The sequence below is a fragment of the Eriocheir sinensis genome, chromosome 27, assembly GCF_024679095.1.
Source record: "Eriocheir sinensis breed Jianghai 21 chromosome 27, ASM2467909v1, whole genome shotgun sequence".
In the NCBI taxonomy this organism is placed as follows: domain Eukaryota; kingdom Metazoa; phylum Arthropoda; class Malacostraca; order Decapoda; family Varunidae; genus Eriocheir; species Eriocheir sinensis.
In genome coordinates, this window is record NC_066535.1 from 18,265,403 (window position 1) to 18,286,580 (window position 21,178).

The 21,178-nt window shown below is 47.0% G+C and overlaps 2 protein-coding genes across 3 annotated transcripts; both read left to right on the top strand.

Moving 5' to 3' along the window:
• The first annotated feature begins 1,188 nt into the window (after positions 1–1,188).
• Positions 1,189–6,796, top strand: LOC127004233 (cell adhesion molecule DSCAML1-like). Its single transcript, XM_050871780.1, has 8 exons — positions 1,189–1,356; positions 1,818–2,099; positions 2,674–2,825; positions 3,007–3,136; positions 3,865–3,964; positions 4,455–4,651; positions 5,151–5,441; positions 5,763–6,796. The coding sequence occupies exons 1-8, from the start codon at positions 1,296–1,298 to the stop codon at positions 6,335–6,337; spliced, it is 1,788 nt and encodes a 595-aa protein (XP_050727737.1). The 5' UTR covers positions 1,189–1,295; the 3' UTR covers positions 6,338–6,796.
• A 6,510-nt stretch (positions 6,797–13,306) lies between these two features.
• LOC127004240 (endoplasmic reticulum-Golgi intermediate compartment protein 3-like) lies at positions 13,307–20,908 on the top strand. 2 transcript variants are annotated; one of them, XM_050871799.1, is made up of 10 exons: positions 13,307–13,554; positions 14,991–15,104; positions 15,374–15,532; positions 16,161–16,280; positions 16,504–16,621; positions 16,865–17,030; positions 17,379–17,436; positions 17,794–18,029; positions 18,212–18,303; positions 18,793–20,908. In XM_050871799.1, exons 2-10 carry the CDS (start codon positions 15,011–15,013, stop codon positions 18,926–18,928), a joined length of 1,179 nt encoding a protein of 392 aa, XP_050727756.1. In that variant the 5' UTR covers positions 13,307–13,554; positions 14,991–15,010; the 3' UTR covers positions 18,929–20,908. The 2 variants fall into 2 exon arrangements, with proteins under 2 accessions (XP_050727756.1, XP_050727757.1); XM_050871800.1 differs by lacking the exon at positions 13,307–13,554 and adding an exon at positions 13,676–13,694.
• Positions 20,909–21,178: the final 270 nt, after the last annotated feature.

Sequence of the window (21,178 nt, forward strand, 5' to 3'; positions counted from 1 at the left end):
AGAAATATGCTCCCCGCTTCAGAAATATGCTCCCCACTTCAGAAATATGCTCCCCGCTTCAGAAATATGCTCCCCGCTTCAGAAATATGCCCCCTGCTTCAGAAATATGCTCCCCACTTCAGAAATATGCTCCCCGCTTCAGAAAATGCTCCCCGCTTCAGAAATATGCTCCCCGCTTCAGAAATATGGCCCCCGCTTCAGAAATATGCACCCCACCTCAGGAATATGCTCCCCGCTTCAGAAATATGCTCCCCGCTTCAGAAATATGCTCTCCGCTTCAGTAATATGCTCCCCGCTTCAGAAATATGCTCCCCGCTTCAGAAAATGCTCCCCGCTTCAGAAATATGCTCCCCGCTTCAGAAATATGCCCCCCGCTTCAGAAATATGCACCCCACTTCAGGAATATGCTCCCCGCTTCAGAAATATGCTCCCCGCTTCAGAAATATGCTCCCCGCTTCAGAAATATGCTCCCCGCTTCAGAAATATGCCCCCCGCTTCAGAAATATGCACCCCACTTCAGGAATATGCTCCCCGCTTCAGAAATATGCTCCCCGCTTCAGAAATATGCTCTCCGCTTCAGAAATATGCTCCCCGCTTCAGAAATATGCCCCCCGCTTCAGAAATTTGCTCCCCACTTTAGGAATATGCTCCCCACTCATCATCTCAACAGCATGCAACACTTTTTTTTTTTTTTTTTACACCCAGAACCTCGGTGCTTGTTAGGCTTCAGTTCTGCTTGACGGGGCTTCCTCACGCGGTCAAGGTCGTTTTGGGTTGCATCAATTATTCATGTTTTTTTTAATGTGCTTCCAAAAATATAAACAGCTGCGTCATTCCCAGAACTAATACCTATCTTCATTTTGTCCGTAAATCCGTAGCTAATAAATGCTTAGAAAAGGGTGTAATGGTGCCTCTCACTACAACTCAAGAGCTGATTATTCCATGAATTTGGCCACTGAGAAATTTCTCAGATGGTGTTTGGTTAGGATTTACTGTTTTTTTTTCTTTTCGCCTCTGCCGAGTTAACAGTTCAAAATTATCTTTCTCCACGGCAGCAAGCAGCAGCGGTATTATGAGGCACACCGGAAATACATCTCTCCACATGCGAGGTCATCCTCTGGAATACAAGAAATTATCCCACGCGGCGGCAACCCTCCACGTCACGGACAGACCTATCGCTTCCCGAGGGCCCCGCGGTGATAACACTCGACCTTATAACATGGTGCCCCACTCCTCGGAGGCATTAGGAAGGTGACACTCGTCGAACCAAGACAGGGCAGAACCGCAAGCCAATCATGAGAAACATTATATTTTGCTTAGCGGCCCTCGTGACGGCCTGCGTCGCCCAAGACAACGGTGAGTTCCGTGATGGAGACACTACAAGTTTGGATTGCAGGACTATTTTGAGGAAACAAATAGCCTGGCATTAGTGTTCCACATTTGTTAGAGCAGTTATGCTCTTTCTTTCTTTCTTTCATTCATTCATTCTTTCTCTGTTTGTTTGTTTGTTTGTTTGTTTGTTTGTTTGTTTGTTTCATTCTTTCTCTCTCTCATTCTTGTATGTTATCTGTTTATTTATTTATCTATCTACATCTTTATATCAATCTATCTATCTATCTATCTCGAAGTTAACGAGGTCATATACTGTGTGTGTATATATATATATATATATATATATATATATATATATATATATATATATATATATATATATATATATATATATATATATATATATATATATATATCTAGATATATAATACACATTTAAAAAGACTTTAAACGTTGCTGCTAGATAAGACATGTTTCTGTCGCAGGTTATGTTGAAAACTTCGCTGTGTCGGACTTCGGGAATGGTTTCATTACCTTGTCTTGGGACTTCGTGGAGGGCACCAACGAACTGCACAAGTACTCGCTCGTCATCGACAATGACCTCACTTCGGAGTTCAAGTGCACTTCCGCCCACTGCACCAAGACGGTGTATGACTTGCAGTCCTGCGTCGAACATGTCTTCGACCTGACGCCAATATTCTACGACACAACTGGCGCGGACGTGAATGGTGATGTCGCCACCACGTCCGGCTACACTGAAGATGAAAGTAAGTCTTTTGGGTTCCTCTTTTTGTGTTTTACTTATTTTCCAAGATTTCTGAGTAATGCTTTGCCCTCAGTTGTGCAGTTATATAAAATGTGATAGTTTTTTGTTACAATCCCTCCACTTGGATATTGTTCATTGTTTTCTTGCAAACAATATCCTCAGATCCCATCAGTGGAGGTATGTTAGGAAACTGAACGATAGGTAACATTTTTATGACCACTTTGTATTCCGCCGGAGTTACTAGTGGCAGATTCATCCATGGTTATATGTGGCAGACCATACGTGGGGCAGATGCATACATGATTATTTACTTTTCTTTTGCTGGTCATCAATGTTTCCTCCCTATTTAATTGTAGGAGATCCATGCGAAATTATCCCCCATTTATTTCGGGGAGAAGGGTAGTTTATTTCCTTCCTTAGTTGTTCGTGCCACACATGCGTTGTTATTAAGCAGTATCTTATCATTTTCTCTCCGACTTTAGTTATTGTTCTCTCGCTACAAAAACCTTGATAACAATGAGTGAATACAGCGCAATATGATACTGTAGAATACAACACCATTCGAATCGTTTTAGTCCCGGGCGCCGTGAGTAACATCGCAATGCCTGTCGACACCGATGGGGAGACGACGGTGACGTGGACCAAGCCCAGCGAGAACGCCAAGTGTGTTGACTACTACTTTGTGTGCTTCCGCCTGGACGGAGAGATAGAAAGGGACTGTGTGGAGGTGGGAATTGTGTGTGTGTGTGTGTGTGTGTGTGTGTGTGTTTGCCCTTGCCTTGGTGTCTGTGCCGCAAAAAAAAAAAAAAAAAAAAAAACTGGCTATATCAACCTCTTTCTCCTCCTCCTCCTCCTCCTCCTCCTCCTCCTTCTCCGAGAGTGGGGTAATGAGTCTCCTTTGCTTTCAGTCCAACACTACCCAAGTTACCACGACGGGGTTGAGTGCTTGCGGAAAGTATCACGTTGAGGTGACTCCAGTGACGCCCGCCGACAGCCTGGGACAAACGACGGAGAAGGTTTTCCAGACCCACGACGGCGGTGAGTCATGGGCCGCACGCTTTCATCATCTCAGCTCGCCTTCACCTACATAATTGTCCTCTTAACACGATTCTTTGTTGTTGTTTTCATATTCGTTTAAGTTTATTCATTTAATTCTTTAACTTTAGATGTCTTATTTTATTTGAAACGTCAAGAGTTCCTGTCCGAAGTAGATGATCGAGTAGCTGCGGTGAAGTTCTTGCTCGTTTATCACCCTTTGTATATTTAAATCCGGCAAGCGGAACACCAACCTACAATTCCCTATTTTATCCAGATCCCTTATGCAAGAGTTAACCAGCATCTTCAACCTTCTATTCCTTCCGCTGGTAAACTCTGTAACAGCCTTCCTCCGTTTGTATTTCCTCCTGTCTACGAGTTTAACTCTTTCAAGAGGAGAGTATCGAGTCACTTCTTCTTCCGAAATTGACCACTCGACTGGCCACTCATTCTTTTTTTCTTTTACTGGAGCAGCGCCTAGCGGTCATATTTTTTTCCACTTTAGGTGCCTCCCTTGCTGTTAAAAAAAAAGTACCATTTTTGCATTAATGTATAAAGTATATATAACGAATGGGAAATCTTTGCACTCATTTGATTGAATGTGATTTATTCATCTACTCAACCGTGGTTGTTCAACACTTTTTTTTTCTTCCTATACGATTTTCATTCATTCCTCTTCGTTTTTTTCTCTTTCCTTTTTGGCCTTCCTCATGCCTCGTGTTCTCCCCCAGTGCCCGGCGAGCCCCAGGACGTGGTGGTGGGACTCATCACGCAGGACACCATTCAGCTGCTGTGGAACAACCCCGAAGAGAACATACTCTGCCTCGACAAGTACGTAATCCAGGCAGTGATGAGGTGGACCGCTGTCCTCAGAAGTTTGCAGTTAATGATATAAATGATCAAATTATAAAAGGAAGAATAAAAACTATCCTCCTTTTATAAGAGTAATTTGTTCCAGGCATTCTTCGTTTTTATTTTAGTCCCGTTTTTTGCCTTTCTCCTTTTCGCTGACTAAAAGAAAACAATGATTTACTTGTATTACAGCGAGAAGCATTTAACATTCAACATTTAAGCATTTAACAATTATCAAATGGCATCTGTGTATTAAAAAGCTTCCATACTCTATCTTTCTCATCTAACATAGTAATAGTAAGAGTAATAATAAGAAAAAGAAACTTCAGAATAAGAATTATAGAGTTAAAACAACAGTAATACTTGCAATATCAACGCAAACGAAGGTGGCACAAACAGTGGGAGGACAGCATTTCCCTTCACGCCAATGCAATGCACCATGCACACTTCACTTCTTGCGCCGCTGCAGGTTCCTCATCACCATCGGAGAGGCACACGCGACGATGGTGAAGAGAACCGAGAAGACGGGCGTGAGTGGCTATGACAACGAGTTCACCTTCACGCCATTGTTCCCCTGCACCGACTTCGTCATCGATGTCTGCTCAGCTAACGCGGCCGAGCAGACCAGCGCAAAGGTGGAGAGGTACGCCTCCACCGACGAGACAGGTGCGTGGCTAGGGTAGGTCTTGGGCAGGTTGGCTTAGGGTGGGTTGACTTATAAGGTTTGGCTTGCTTAGGCTGGACTGGGGTGGGTTGGGTTGGGTTAGGTTGGTTTTGAATTTTGCAATGTTAAGAGACACTTTGGATATTAGGAATAGGTTACTATCATTATTATCTTTATAAGTAGATGGAAATTGGGGAATTAGAACAACTTTAGAACACTTAAGTATATATTTTCTTTCTTCTTTTTTCCTTTAAGCGAACTATCAGAACAAACTCTTGGGACATCTAGTTTCACTTTTTTTTTTATTATTTGCTTTGATAAAACAGACGTAAATTTCTGCAAAAATCATTTACAAAAAACGTGAGACAGGAAAACAACGTTGATTCAAACACAAATAAAAGAAAACTCCTGCTTACCTGTGCACACGAAGTAGGGAAGCAACTTAGACCCAGACACACAACACTCTGCTGCTAGACTTGGTAATATTGTCCGCCTGTCCAGAGCCGCTGCCGCCGACCTCCGTCACTGTCACGCCCAACGGACCGGACAGCATCGAGGTGAGCTGGGGCGAGAATGAGAAAGATGGGTGCGCGGGTAGCTTCCAAGTGTGCTGGAGCGACGGCGTGCACCCCATCGAGCAGTGCGAGGATGTCGAAGGCGGTGGGGACAACAGTTTGACCATTACCGACCTTGTGCCGTGTAGCAACTATGACTTCATCGTGACTGTAGTGTCTCCGAATGGCACCTTCTCTAGCACCGAAGTCACTAACTCTACTTCCACCGCCGACGTTCGTAAGTAATGTTTTTTTTTTTTCCTACGAATTGTTTCATTCATCATTCACGTAAAGTATTTCCTTCTGCTTATGACTTGACCTTTTTCAGCAGGAGAATATCAAGATACCTCTCCTTCCTTCCTTTCCTTCTTTTGGCTACCTCTACTTCCTTTACAGGAGCAGCGTATAAGGAAGGGGCTTTTGTTTCACAATTCTTGCCCATAAACTTCTTCCTTTACCGTAAAAAAATAATAATTTGACAATTCAGACCATAAATGACTCCTTCCGTCATGTCCCCTTGCTCATCATGATAATCGACTCACCGGTTTTCTCTTCCTAGGTCCCGATCCCGTGCGCGATCTCAGGTTTAAGTCCATCGACACCAATCAGCTGACGATAAGTTATCAGCTCCCGGAAAAAGACCCTCAGTGCGTAAAGGAAATCGTCACCCGAATTACTGATAATAACCAGAGGCTACATCGGAAGAAGGCGGTGAAGTCTGCCTTTGAGGAAACCTTCACTGGCCTGGCGTCATGCACGGACTACACAGTTCAAGTCAGCACTGTGTCACCCACCGGACTGGAATCCTTGGTGGAAGAAATATCAGAGAATACCTTGAGTGACTTGCCCTCAGTCCCACAAGAGTTTACTGCCATCGCCTTTACGACCACTTCCGTCACCGTGCAGTGGTTCCAGCCAGCCGTCAACCCGCGCTGCGTCACTGATTACCTCCTGAGCTGGATTAACCCCGACGGTGTCGTTGCCAACGCAACCGTCAACGCCTCTACTTTCAAGGTGGTGTACAATGTGGACAGCCTTACTCCCTGCACGATCTACGACTTCTTCCTCAGCGCTGATTCCTTGTCTGGAGAAAGTTCGGAGACTACATTCCAAAATACGACGCTTTGCTCATGAACGTAGTCTCTTCATTTAATTATGTTCATTGGTAGTTCTAACAAGAATGCCACCAAGAATAACCGTTCCGTGCAGTGTTACCTACATTTTATGCTCCTTGGATAAGGGAAAATATTCGTATTGTGAATATGTTTATTTTCACCAAAAGAACAAGCACATTTTTCAATTAGAAGCATGATGAATGGTGATATGCAAGTGTATGTTGATCATGTACCAAAAACAACTGTGTGGTACACTACTACTACTACTACTACTACTACTACTTCTACTACTACTGTTACTACTACTACTACTACTACTACTACTACTACTACTACTACTACTACTACTACTACTACTACTACTGCTGCTATTACATGTAGCCGTTACATACCCAATGAATGTTTTCAATCATTATTTTCCATGTTTTGACGCTGAATCTGTACTGCATAGACATTATTAATATATTTGTTGCTCAGTTGTGATTTATTTCATTAATAGGGCATGCTCCCATGAGTATCCTCAAATCTTTTATCCCCAATGTCGGGATGGAGGTAACACCTAATGGACAAAGACAGTAATTTCATGTTTGTGTTTTTAGCGTCCCGTAGACATTGACCATTCGCCCTTTACTCCGGCTGCCATCTGAAGGTTAGCAGAAGACATAGAGGACAACAGAGGAACAGTTGGTTGAGTAGGAAGCGAAAGCTACAGTTAGAACGACCCCTGACCATGACGGGCCCCCTGACGGCCCACCATGACCACTCCCCCTTGACGCCCCATGACCATGACTGCCCCTGATCATGACCGCTTCCACCTGACGGCCCCGCACATATTCCTTAAACCCCATGGCGTAATCTGTGAGCCATTTAGCCCTGGAGGAGGACCGGAAGAAGGGGGGAGATGGGAGGGGGGCGGAGGGAATTATAGTCGAGAGGGCCCCTGACCAGGACGCTCGTCCACCAGACACCACACCGATACCATCGCTCCTCTGTCTGCTGCTCGTTCCCTGGGAAGTCGAACGGCATGGGCTACCCTTCGACTCTGTCCAGTCTTCTCCTGTCCAATCTTCTTATGTTGCCATCTTTTGTGAGTACAAACCCGAGTCCCCAGCAGGTGCGTCTTAACTAGGCTAGTGCTTCCCCCACATCTTCAAGTTAATCGCCAGTGTCGCTGCCAGTGAGTGCACGTATTAGTTTGTCGGGTATGATTCAAGCCAAGGCCTTGATTCAAGCTGCTAAGCGACCGTACGGGCCGGGGAAGTTGTGTACACTTGTCTGTCGTGTGTGTTTGTGGTTAAATACACTATTGTCCTACAAGTGTTGTTTGCATTCCATTCCTTGGGGGATTAGATACCTTATTCCGGGGCTAACAAGGGCAGCGGAGGTAAGAACGTGGCTCTCTCGCCCTATCTACCGCTCTTACACCATAATTCTAAACATAATCAAAGTCGAATCCGCGAATGGCCAACCCACGAATAGTGGGGGGGACCGTGTGGATTTTTTTGTTCATTGTTTCATTCTTCATCCTTTCATGTCTTTGCGTTTACTTGAACGCTTACCACACGAGATATGAGTAGCCTATTCGAGAGAGAGAGAATGTTCCATAATATGTAACATTATCTCCTGTGAACAAAAATCGACTCGGTGGGTCAGTGAAATGAGCTGCTGTTCACATGCCCGTCAGGACTCATTAGGTAGTAGATGTCTTTTCATACACACGCTGATTGATTGATTGACACACACACACACACACACACACACACACACACACACACACACATTGCAGATAATAGCATAGATGTATTACTTCCCGGTGTGGTGTCGTCTGTCATATCCTTTGTCGTGAGGCATCCCATCCTGAACTTCGTATCGCGGAACCCAATCTCGATCTACTATCATAGAGTAACTAAGTGAAGCATCTACATATAAGTGTAAAAAAATACAAAGGAGGACCTAAAAAGCGAAGCAAAGCGGAACAGGTCACAAGAAGACGAAGAAGATTGATTGTTGATATTATATTATACACATACGTCATCATTTGCTTCTATAATAATACAAATAAACTTGGGTGGGACAGATCCCGACAAGTAGTCAACAAAAGACACGGTACCGTGTCGAAATTCATGCATGTATTCAGGATGGGATGTCTCACGATACGGGATGTCTGACGACACCACACCGGGAAAAGTTCGGCACCCGCGCAGTTTTGGGCACAGCTTGTCGTGTTCCGTTGGTTTCTGGGACAAAAAGGAAACAGAAACAAGAACTGTAAAGCTGGCAAAAGTGTTCCTGAAGCAGTGCTGGGAAAAAAGGGCACTATATTGTTACGCCACCCCCCCTACCACACACCATCCACGGGCAGGCAGGCGGCGTGATCCCCACCAGAACAGCCACACGGGCACCAGTCACTCACAGCGGCCCACACAGAACACCGAGGGGAGGAGGGAACGAGGCAGGGCACAAAGGATACACGTTCATTCGTAACACTATCTCCCCCTTCAGAAGGCAGTCGACCCGGCTGCCCCAACATTCAACAAACAAAACATGAAATTACTCAAACTAATCAGTCCCCTGGGACGTCACTAAAGTCTCTTAACCATCCCGGCCGACGCCTCTCTCGCTGAGGGCGCCGCTGGGATGCGGGCGGCGGCAGGCAGGCGGTGGCACCCAGAGCCGCGTCGTCGGCCCCAGGTACTTGCTCAGGGTCGTCACTGACATTTGCCGCTTCGCCCGCACCGCCCATGTTCTCGTTCGCCCCTTGGTCGACCTCATACACGTCCCCTTCGCTGCTGCTGGGGCTCACGTCCCTCTTACGCCGGTCGTATGTCTCCTTCATTTCATGGCCTGGCCTGCCACCTTGAGCTTGCCCCGTACGCGTCGGTGCACCTCAGCCAGGCTTTCCTGCCACGTCGGGAGGCCGCCCAATCCACCGGTAGCCTGAGCTCCCGGCCGAGCATTGAACACAGAAAAATACATGCAATACACATAAATCAGTCTGTCCTCCACAGTCTCTTCTCGCGCCCCCAAGGGGCTCCGCCTGTCAGCCACGCCGCCGACCAGCCGCCAGTCCTCAGTGGGCTCTTCCACACCATCCACTCCACGTGACGCTCGGGACAGTCGACACCGGCTCCTGGCCTCCACCCTCGGGGCAAGGTGCCCTCGCTCAGCCGTGACTACCTCCCCACGCAGCCATGCTCGAAAACCTTCTGGAAGCAAAGGGCACCATTCCGGTCACCCTCTCCAGCTCCCGTCCGAGGCCACCACGAGTCTTACTGGCCTGCGTCAGGTAGTCGAGGCCCAGCAAGCACGGCTCGTCTCGATCGGCGACATCCATCGGCCGGCGCTCCACAGCGCTGCCTACGCCGATACGAGCCTCCACTGGCCCCTCCAGCAGCACACACTACCCCGGGTCAGGCCGCGCCGAGGACTCCTCAGCCCCCGGTGTCCACTGTCACGCGTCGTGGCTACAACCGCTAAGCCTCCCACTGGCAACACGCTGGTCGGGCGGCGGCAGCGGGCCCGAGGGCGGAGACGGCTGGAAGTCGGCTCCCTTCTCCAGCCCGTCCGCGCTTCCCGCGCCGCGTCCCTGGACCTGGGACAGGCACTCAAGCGGTGGCCTGACTGGCCACAGTCGCGGCTGGTGGGCATCGAACGCGTCCTTCGCTCCCCAGGCACCGACTGCACCTATGCCCCCTCTTGCCACAGCCCCCGCACGAGCCACGGAGACCCTCCGGGCTCGCCTTCACCGACGCTGCCTTCATCTTCGCCTTCGCCATCCGGCCCCGGAAGTCATGGCAGGGCGGGGCGGCCGCCGCTAGGCCGCTGATCGTCGTCAATGCCCCGAACTGTCAGCGCGTCGTCGGTCCACGGCAGGGGGTGGGAGTCCTCGCCAGTCTCGTCCCTCAGCGCCCGGCAATCCGCACAGAAGCGCTGCGTGCCGTCCTTCTTCATATCCAGGACGACTGCTGAGGGCCACGGACTGTCTGTCCGCTCCATCACCCCCTGCGCCGCCAGCTCGTTGACGGCGCGCTGCAATTCCTCCCGCCTGGCCGGCACGACACGTCGGGGCGGGCTCCTGGTGGGCGCACCATTTTCCGTGCTGATGCCATGCTTCACCAACCCCGTGCGGCCCAGATCCAAGTCACCCCTGCTAAACACGTACGCGTACTGGGCCAGGGTGTGGCGCATTTTCGTCTGCGCCTCCGTCAGGTGAGCGACGCTCCGGTGCGCCGAATCCTCCAGGAAGTCGGGCAGCGGCCTCACAGCGGCCGACTCCGCACTCCCCGACGCCTCCTCTTGTTGCTCCACCTCTTCACAGGTGCCCAGCTTGGCACCAGCGGGTACTTCCCGAGCCTCGTCGGAGGAGTTAGCCACCAGCACCGTGACTGACTCCTCCCCCGCTCCTTCGAGACTCTGTCCGGCTGCCACACCACCAGGCAGCTGCAGGCCCTCCGTGGACTCCACCGTGCCTTCCGCTGGCATCGCGTCCGACCGGCAACACAGGACCCTAGCCTCCGTCCCCGGGGCAGGGACCGCCGCGACTACCTCTGCACAGCCGACCTTCGGGAGCAAAGGCGCCTGTCCGCGCAGCCTCTCCAGCTCCCGTCCGTCGGCACAGGCCTCGCCCTGCGGCAGGTAGTCGAGGCCCAGCACGCACGGCTCGTCTCGATCGGCGACGTCCATCGGCCGGCGCTCCACAGCGCTGCCTACGCCGATACGAGCCTCCACTGGGCCCTCAGACTGCACGCAGTGCCCCGTGACGCCACACAGCCTCTGTGGCGCGTCCTGGAGTCGTGTAGCGGCCGGCATGTCAGGCCGCCCCAAGGTCCTCTCGGCGCTCCCCACCAAGCGGCCGGGCCCGTCCACTGAGCCCCGTAGCGCTGTTGTCAGCTGCAGCGCCTTCTCATCCTCGCCCCAGCCCTGGGCAGCAGCTGGCATCTTGAACTGAGCCTCCCATGCCAACTTCCCGTCGTGCCCTGAGCTCCGGGAGGATGAGGGCTGCAGGGGAGCGGGCGGACCACGTGGGCTGCAAGCCGGCCGGCATGGCGGAGAGGGAGGCGGTGAGAGAGGCAACGAGGCAGGGTTAATGGCTCCGACTCCAGCACCAGCTGGACCCTGCAGCCTCCACCGGCTCCGCCACGACGCCACCAGGCTTCAGGGGCCTTGCCAGGCCCCGCCAGTCCGCCACCCGTGCACCCGCCGCCAGCACACGTGACCGTTCTTGTTCCTCCCGCACCACGTTGCCACCTCTCGCTGCTGCCATGGGAGAGAGAGCGGACTACGTGACCTGAGCCAGCTGGCATGGAGGAGAGGAAGGGGTGAGGGAGGCAACGAGGCGGGGCTCCCCAACCTCCTGCGGCAGCTACTGGTTCCGCCACGACGCTACCAGGCTCCAGGAGTCAGGGCCCCAGATAGGCCCCTGCAGGACCGCTTCCTGCCAGAACGGAGCCTTCTTCCTCCGCGTGCGACGGTGCCACCTCTCGCAGCTGCCTCCGCCTCCCTCAGGCCTCGGACCCTCCTCCAGCCGTTCACTCCTCGCGCTGTCGCAGCCCTGGTCGGTGTACTGCTGGGTTTCCACCTTCAGCGACGAGAAACAGCTCTGGAGGACCTCGGCAAGATGGCGGGCCTGCTCGTCTGCCCTCTCTTCTGCCCTCTGAGCCTGCTCGCGTGCCCTCTCGTCTGCCCTCTGTTCTGCCCTCTGAGCCTGCTCGCGTGCCCTCTCTTCTGCCCTCTGAGCCTGCTCGCGTGCCCTCTCTTCTGCCCTCTGTTCTGCCCTCTCTGTTCTCTGATCCAATTCCTGCCTCAGACTGGCCAACATGGCAGCGAACAAGTCCATCTGGCCCGGCTTCACCTCACCCACGTCAGCCTCGGCCTTGCCCGTCTCCTCACCCTCATGGCGATCACTGGGGGACGCCATGACACTCGGCGCGCTTCACTGTTCACTTATCCCACTCCTGACACCAAGTGTTACGCCACCCCCCCTACCACACACCATCCACGGGCAGGCAGGCGGCGTGATCCCCACCAGAACAGCCACACGGGCACCAGTCACTCACAGCGGCCCACACAGAACACCGAGGGGAGGAGGGAACGAGGCAGGGCACAAAGGATACACGTTCATTCGTAACACTATCTCCCCCTTCAGAAGGCAGTCGACCCGGCTGCCCCAACATTCAACAAACAAAACATGAAATTACTCAAACTAATCAGTCCCCTGGGACGTCACTAAAGTCTCTTAACCATCCCGGCCGACGCCTCTCTCGCTGAGGGCGCCGCTGGGATGCGGGCGGCGGCAGGCAGGCGGTGGCACCCAGAGCCGCGTCGTCGGCCCCAGGTACTTGCTCAGGGTCGTCACTGACATCTGCCGCTTCGCCCGCACCGCCCATGTTCTCGTTCGCCCCTTGGTCGACCTCATACACGTCCCCTTCGCTGCTGCTGGGGCTCACGTCCCTCTTACGCCGGTCGTATGTCTCCTTCATTTCATGGCCTGGCCTGCCACCTTGAGCTTGCCCCGTACGCGTCGGTGCACCTCAGCCAGGCTTTCCTGCAGTGCCGCTGCTAAGCCAGAGGTGACGGTGGGCAAGCTCACGTCGGGAGGCCGCCCCGTGGCCAAATCCACCGGTAGCCTGAGCTCCCGGCCGAGCATTGAACACAGAAAAATACATGCAATACACATAAATCAGTCTGTCCTCCACAGTCTCTTCTCGCGCCCCCAAGGGGCTCCGCCTGTCAGCCACGCCGCCGACCAGCCGCCAGTCCTCAGTGGGCTCTTCCACACCATCCCACTCCTGACACCAAGTGTTACGCCACCCCCCCTACCACACACCATCCACGGGCAGGCAGGCGGCGTGATCCCCACCAGAACAGCCACACGGGCACCAGTCACTCACAGCGGCCCACACAGAACACCGAAGGGAGGAGGGAACGAGGCAGGGCACAAAGGATACACGTTCATTCGTAACAATATAATGCTTGAATAAGTGTACAGAAAAACAATTAAAATAAGTGATTGTAGCAACAAACAAAAAATTATAATGCGATAGCGTATTACAGTGAGGAAAGCTACCTACTATTGAAAAGGAAAGTGTGTGAATGAGAAGAGAGGACCGAGAGGAGGACCAGAAGCAATACAACAGGTCAAAAGAAGAAGAAGACCTCGGGACTGAACAGCTTGCCCCGTCCTTACCAGTGTTTCCAGGGTTATTTCACGGCTTAATCACCTGCCATGGCCGCCAGGTAAGTCATACACGCTAATTAACACCCCGACTTTGTTACAGTGAAAGGAGAGCGGGTAAAGAGGAGTACTTTTGGAGTTTCGAAGACGGTGGAGTGGGAGGGGCACGAGAGCCGTCTGTGTGGCTGCAAATATTATACATGTAGTTAAAAAAAATCTTCTCCAGTTGTAATGCCAAAAGGTTAAGTATGGAGTGGACACAGGATGATCACAAAAGTAGGTATGAGGATCCTGTGTCCATTCCATGCTTAACTTAACCTTCTGGCATTACACGGTGCTTTATGGGGCCAGTAAATCTTGTATACGTGGCTAGTGGTGTGTAAAAAGAGGTGTAGAATACCGTGTACGAGGAGAGGAAAGCCACCCTTCTTGACTTTTGTAGGAGCAGTGAGTAGCAGGCTTTTTTTTCTCATTGTTTCCTTTTTTTTGCCCTTGAACGGTTTCCTCTACTGTAAAAAAAAGAAGAAAAAAGTGTAGGGAATGGAGGCTGTAGCTACGTTTTGGGGAATGCAAGATAGGACAGAATGTGAGGAAATAAGCTGGGAGAAGCATATAACAAGGGAGTAAGGACTTACATGGTGTGTATATATAGTTCAGTGATGTATGGGGGCTGGTTAGGCCATGAGACCCTGGCCTTTATAGCCCCAGCAGCACAGGTTGCTTGTGGCTGTTGTTATTGTTAAGATATGTCCCTAGGGCAGGGCTAGATCCTGTCAAGCTGGCCAGACTTCTGCAGGAAGGTCTGTGTTCACGGGAGGGCTTGGATAGCAGTGTTAGGGCTGAGGGGTGTCGCTGCCCAGCTGGTCCCTTAGCGCTGGCCTGTAAATGTGGAGTCTGGTCAGGGATTCTTTGTGGTTGGTGCAGAGCGAGTGGATGTGATAAATGCAAATAATTTTCTGAAAACTGGCGTCAGACTAAATGGGCAATAATTTGACATTACTGAATTCGGAAATCTTAATTGCCATCAGTTAGTTTTCAGTGGGACAGAAGTAGTTTAATTGTTGATTTTTTATTGTAGGGAGTAAATATTTTATTCCTGATTTACTCAGTTTATTTTCCTCCCAAATTCATTCCTGTTATATACAAATTTGGAAAAAGGTGGTTCTGATAAACTTTGAATAACTCATTTCAGCAAAATATCCTTATAGCTTGCGAACTCCTTGGCTCAAATCACACACCCTAATGCACATCAGCTCCTGAATGCTATTAATTAAGGAAAGTGTATGTAGCTGTGACATGAAATACTTAATACAAATTTCCATTCTCAGCATTGCATTTATTAAGGCATGTGTATTGGAGCCTTAATTACTATTTTGCTAGCCTCAATTCCCATGGCCATAGACAAGATGGCAAAACCGAAAAGGTAATCAAGTTATTAGTTTGTCATGATGTATATACTCGCTGAGCTTAAAGACCATCATATACTTCTCCTTCACAGCTAGGTGATAACTGGTCAAGATGTTTCGCTCAGTGTCCGAAAAGCTTCGGAAATGGGACGCTTACCCCAAGACTCTGGAGGACTTCCAAGTGAAGACTTTTTCAGGAGGAGCAGGTAAGCACTATGCAGTATTTACATTATGAAAAAAAAAGCTGTTGCTATCTCATGAAACATAATGCAAATAAAAATATTGGTGACAAAATCTCAATTCATTTACCATACACAGGAATCTTTGTTTACTTGAGCATAATACATCATTAATATAATCTCCCAAGAACAATAATTCACCTGAAAATGAGTCCACATGAACCTAAAGATAATAATATAAAGGGCAGATGGCATTAAACAAGAGTATTATTACATTGCAACATTTCCTTTTCCAGTGACACTCGTGACTGTGATCATTATGGGAATGCTTTTCATGTATGAACTGCATGACTATCTCACTCCCAAGCTTGCAGAAGATCTCTTTGTTGATACTACAAGAGGAAGCAAACTGAAGATCAATATAGATGTTGTCTTTCCAAGCATTCCCTGTAACAGTACGTATACAATATTTGGTTCTCTAATAAGAGTGAATATGAGTGGTAAATGGAAGGCTATCATCATCACAATCATGGGCTACCCTTTCTTCAGATAAGAGTGGGAGAATAATGCTGTCATACTTTGCAGTATATTATCCCTCTGTATTGTATTAGATTGGAGACATTGGAACTGAAAAAACACATTTATCTTACTGCATGTTGCAAGAAGTTATCACTACTGGATCTTGTGGGTAAGGTATAAGCCTCTTAACAATTTTTGGCCTAGAGCACTCATCAAAATAGTCACATAACCTTTTCAACTCTCTGTCTGCCTCTCTAGGTAATGGGGTCACTGATTATGATGAAGATTTATTACCTAGCTACATAAAATATCAGAAGAAAAAAATCATGGTTGTGTTTATTTTCCCAATAGTACTTTTCTTTCATGTTTTCTTGACATGTTTCCAACTTTTTTTTTTAAGTGACCCTTTGACTACCCTTTATACATGATGTTCAATAACAGATGGAGGTGATAATTTTTTTTTTTGTGCTCTTATAGGTTCAGTTACTTAATAAGCAGGTCATTGACTCTGATTTACCCCGATTTTTTGTCAAGGGAGATAATGCATCTTATTCCCTCATTTAGGGCTGAGCCTGGATGCCATGGACCTGAGTGGAGAGCAGCACATCAACATTCATCACAACATATACAAGCGCAAGCTTGACATGGATGGAAGGCCAATAGATGACCCTGAGCGACAGGAACGTAAGTTGTTGTATATTGTATTCATTACTGTCAAAACCTATATGCTGCCGTGCTCTTTTTGGAGATGCAACTTATGCCAATATATTCATGCTGTAACTATTCATTCAAGCTTGTAAGTGTATTGTTGACAGAAACTTTAATACTATTCTTTAGATATAAGAGAGTTGGATGCCACCATGTTTTTATGGAAAAAAGGTCTTATTACAATGTGTTTTATTTACAGACATCGGCCACGGGACCAAGGAGTCTGATGCAGCAGCTGGCCAAGGCAACCAGACAAAGGCGCTGTCTGACTCACCTAAATGTGGCAGTTGTTATGGGGCCAACACAAAAGAGGACCAGTAAGTTGAATTTCTTGTTTATTATTCCTATTTCATAATTCGCCTATATCTCACCAACATCATTATCATCAATTACCCCTTTCCTTCAGCCAGTGTGGGGAAGCAAGTGGATTTCTTTTAAAGACAAGTTAAAACATCGTGTTAAGAGAGAAAATAAATTGTCAGTCAGAGAAAGTTGTGATGGATTTGAATTAAATGCACAATACCTGCTGTGCTTACATGCATGCCATTCTCCTATTTCAGATGTTGTAACACCTGTGAGGAGGTGAAGGATGCATACCGTACAAAGGGTTGGGCTGTGCAGTCCCTCAGGGAGATTGAGCAATGTGTAAGAGAGGGCCAGCTGGTTGAGATCACTGAGCTTCCCAATGAAGGCTGTCAGATCTACGGCTACCTAGAAGTGAACAGGGTAAGGGGAAATAGTAGTTACATAGACTAAGGATTCTTTTGAAGTAAAAAAAGTTCATTTATTGGAATCTAATGTAATTGATAAGCGTTTCGTCATTTCATACACTCTGTCGTTCCTTGAGGGATACTGCATCCTCATGCACAGATTACTTGCATCACTCCCATTCCTGTTTTCCTTCTCCCTCTGTTTTACCACATTTATGTTTATGAATTATCTGCCCTATTTTGCACCTGCCCATTATGTACAAGGTAGTTGCTGGCAAGTGAATTCTCTTTCACTCTTCCCTATATTGAGAAATTTCCTCTTATACTTGAGAATATACTCATGTGTAGCCTCTTTATTTTCAAGGTGGGTGGCAACTTTCATCTTGCTCCTGGAAAGTCATTCCAACATAATCACCTTCACAGTAAGTAATGATAAATATTGCATTATTTTTAACTATATAATATGTCCCTTGGTGGAAATACATTTTTGTAGCTTGTTTTTTACTTTTTGAAGTGTAACTTTTTAAATCATTAACCCGGTAGCAGCGACGGGCCAAACTTGTGGCTTTACCATGTAGCAGCGACGGGCCAAATTTGTGCCATGATTTACTCCCCCAAAAATAGATGATACATAAACTGATCAAAAATGCATTGATATATTTTATGAAATGGTTTGTGTGAGTGATGATTTTTTCTCATTTTTCTCGCTTAGAGGGACCATAAGAAATATGATCCCCGCTACTACCACGTTAAAGATTACTTCATGAAATCTATTTCAGTTCATGACGTTCAGCAGTTCCGCACCTCAGACTTTGACCTGACACACCGCATCCGTCACTTAAGTTTTGGTGCCAAAATACCTGGCAAGACAAACCCCATTGATGGCACTGAATTCAAGACAGAAAAGGGGCCCAAGAGCATCAACTATTACCTAAAGATTGTGCCGACAACTTATGAGAAGATTGATGGTTCAACACTTTCCACCAACCAGTTTTCTGTTACACAACACCAAAAGGTTAGTTCTCATGTACTGTTGATGACTAATAAATAAAATTAAATAATGAAACAATGATGAATAAATGATAAATATAATAAATTATAAGAAATAAAATAGAGTTTCTAGCTGGCAAGCAGCCTGGTGGTACTAGCCTTATGTTAACATTTTGTTTAGGTACATAATTTCACTTTTTCTTTCAGAACATTCTAGGAGCCATGGATGGGGGCTTACCAGGTGTTTTCTTCTCCTATGAATTATCTCCAATGATGGTGAAATATACAGAACAACACAAGTAAGGAATCAGTGCTTTTATCTTTGTTTAATAAGTAGCCTTAGTGATGTGCATCTTGGAGACAAAGTTTCAGCGGTGATAACAATCATCATTGACCCTATTTCCTGTAAATGCTGTGAGGAGTGAAAGAGAACACGTGACCATTCTGATGAGCGTTGTAGTCACAAACGGTTTTGGGTTGCCCCAGATACACTGGGATTGAGAATTTGTCAATATTTTACACTTCTTGTTGTAAGAGGCAATTTAAAGGGACAAAGCTTCTATAATGAAGTAGGCTGAGGTTGAGGCTTACTTCCTCATCCTTAATTCTGACAAGAAAGTTCATAAAAATGATTATATTGCATCTTGGTTCTCCACCATCCTTTTGCATGGGGCAGGTCAGCATTGATGATGATGATAATGATGTAGAGTTAAAATCTTGTGTGTTTTGAGTAAGGTGGCATAATCAGTGATTATGACCAGAAACTAAAGGATATAATTTTTTTGCAGGTCTCTTGGGCACTTCCTCACAGGCCTTTGTGCCATTGTTGGAGGTGTGTTCAATGTTGCAGGCTTCCTCTACAACTTTATTGGGTTTGCCCACCAAAGGCTTCAACAGAAAATTGAAATTGGAAAAACTACCTAAAGATGAGTGCACATGTATGACTAGACAAGGGATGTTTCAGTAGATATGGTGTAACATCTAAGTGAAGTGTTACCTGGCTTATCTTTTTAGTAGTTAGAGTATCTCCTAAAGTATGGATAATTGTCAAAGGGAACTGTATTTTAGACAGCTTTCAACAAAAACTTGAAGCACTCATTTATCTGCCATTCTTCCTCCCTTCCACCTATGAAGATCAGTGTACTTTAGTAGCCAGATATGCTGGGTGACACTAGAGTTGAAGCCTGTGCTGGCATGGGTAGATAGGATGTCCAAAGCTGTGAGTAACGTCTAGGGTTATTGAAATGGTGTAGCAGTCATTTATGTTGAGAGTAGAAACATAACACATTCCTATCATGTATTCTTATAATTATTATGAGGGCATTTATGGAACCTCTTGCATGTCCAGTGATGGCATCAGTCAGAGGAAGTTGTATGAAGATGTATTTATTTTGTGGTTTGCCAGGTGTGTGAATGTAGCTGAATTATTTGCACTTTTTTTTTTTTTTTTTTTTTTTTTTTTTTACATCTCTGCCTGTAGCGCCGGTAGGCATTTTTCAGGGGCCAGGTGGTCGGCCCAAGCCCGTCATGGCGCAGGCAATTTTTATAGTGCCGCCAGTTTTGCTGATTTGATTTGATTGTCACAGCTACAGGGAAGGTTAGCTTTTGACAAATCTCGGATTCAAGTTTAAATTACTTTTTGACCAATTTATCACCATATTTTTTTATTCAGGATTTGTCAGTATCTGACAATAATATTCACTGCCTGCCCCCTTATGCAACACACACATTGATGTATTACACTTACATATAAAAGTCAGTAGGCATCCATGATGCTTCACTGCATGGAGTTGTCAGGGGAACAAAAAAATGAGGTTCTCAGTGGTCTGGAGAGTGATATTAATCCATGACTTGAATAACTGCCTCCAGTTCAAAGAGTTCACATCCTGTCCTTGAAGATTATTCTTTATGATTATGGTGCCAGAGGCTTTCAGTGAGATTGGGGTCTTAGCTCTTATATTGCCAATCCCTTTTGAAGGGTACCTGGCAGTCCTCAAGTCAGTTGGGGATGGATTTGGCAGTATGAGCAGGTGCACTGTCCTGCTGAAGCATTCTGACACCTGAGAGTTCAGAGACTCATGCAAATGGTCACACAGGAGCTTGAGATACATGCCCCAATTAACTTTTTTTTAGTTTTTGGGAAGGACCCAACTCCTTACCAGATTAACAACCCTATGCCAAATGTGAATCAGGATGTTTAACTATGGGTTCCCGGTAGCATGATTGAGAGGATCACTGCTTACATTCCAGTACTCTGCATTTCCTTGGTTAAAGGTCACATTAATGGTTGCCTCATCTGACCATAATACACTCAGCCAGTCTCCCTCATCCTAGGTCAGATATGCACTGGCATAGGTGACCTTACAAGCCTTCTGCACACGCTGGTTGAAGGTTGCACTGAAATTTGGTCATCTCCAAATTTTTAAACATTAAACTATTTGTAATTCATAGTGACATCCATTAAGTATAGGATTGCTGACCATGCACAAACATTGTACCAGGTCATTCATGTCCAGATTAAACTTATAAGTCCCACCCAAGATGGTCACCACTAGATTTATGTATCAAGTTATTAAAAGTTTGTAAATCTGTACCATAATGTTTAATTACATAATTTCTCATATTGTACAGCATATTACAGGTATGCATTATATGTTTACCTTTGTCTTGCAAATATGAGTTTTCCCATTTTCTGCCCAGTATTTGTTCTCTTGAGAAAAGATTAAAGCTTCAATACCAGGGATTAACTTGTGTCCAGTTAATATTCTTATTATGTCTTTTTAGTTTCTTCTTTTGCACACTAAGAAGTAGGGAGTCTGTGTAAGGTAGCACTGTTGTTTTCTTGGGCAATGCATTTTTGTAGACCAAGTAGACATATTTTGGTAATTAAAAGAGTATTTGTGAGCAGTAATTGAATAATTCCTGAGGAAAGGGGCTCGGAGTTTGTAGCTCTACAAGGGCTTCAAGAAAACTATACTTCCACCAAGTCCCTGTGTTTGATGAAGTACATATTTGTGGCATTGTCAAAAGGAGCCAAGCACTCTACTGCACAACTACCAGACACTTCATGTGAAAGGCTAAAGAATGAAAAAGGCAAGAAGATATGGGAAATGAAGGATATGAGCCCATTCATGACATGCTGGACTGGAAAAAGTTTGCAACGCAATACATGAA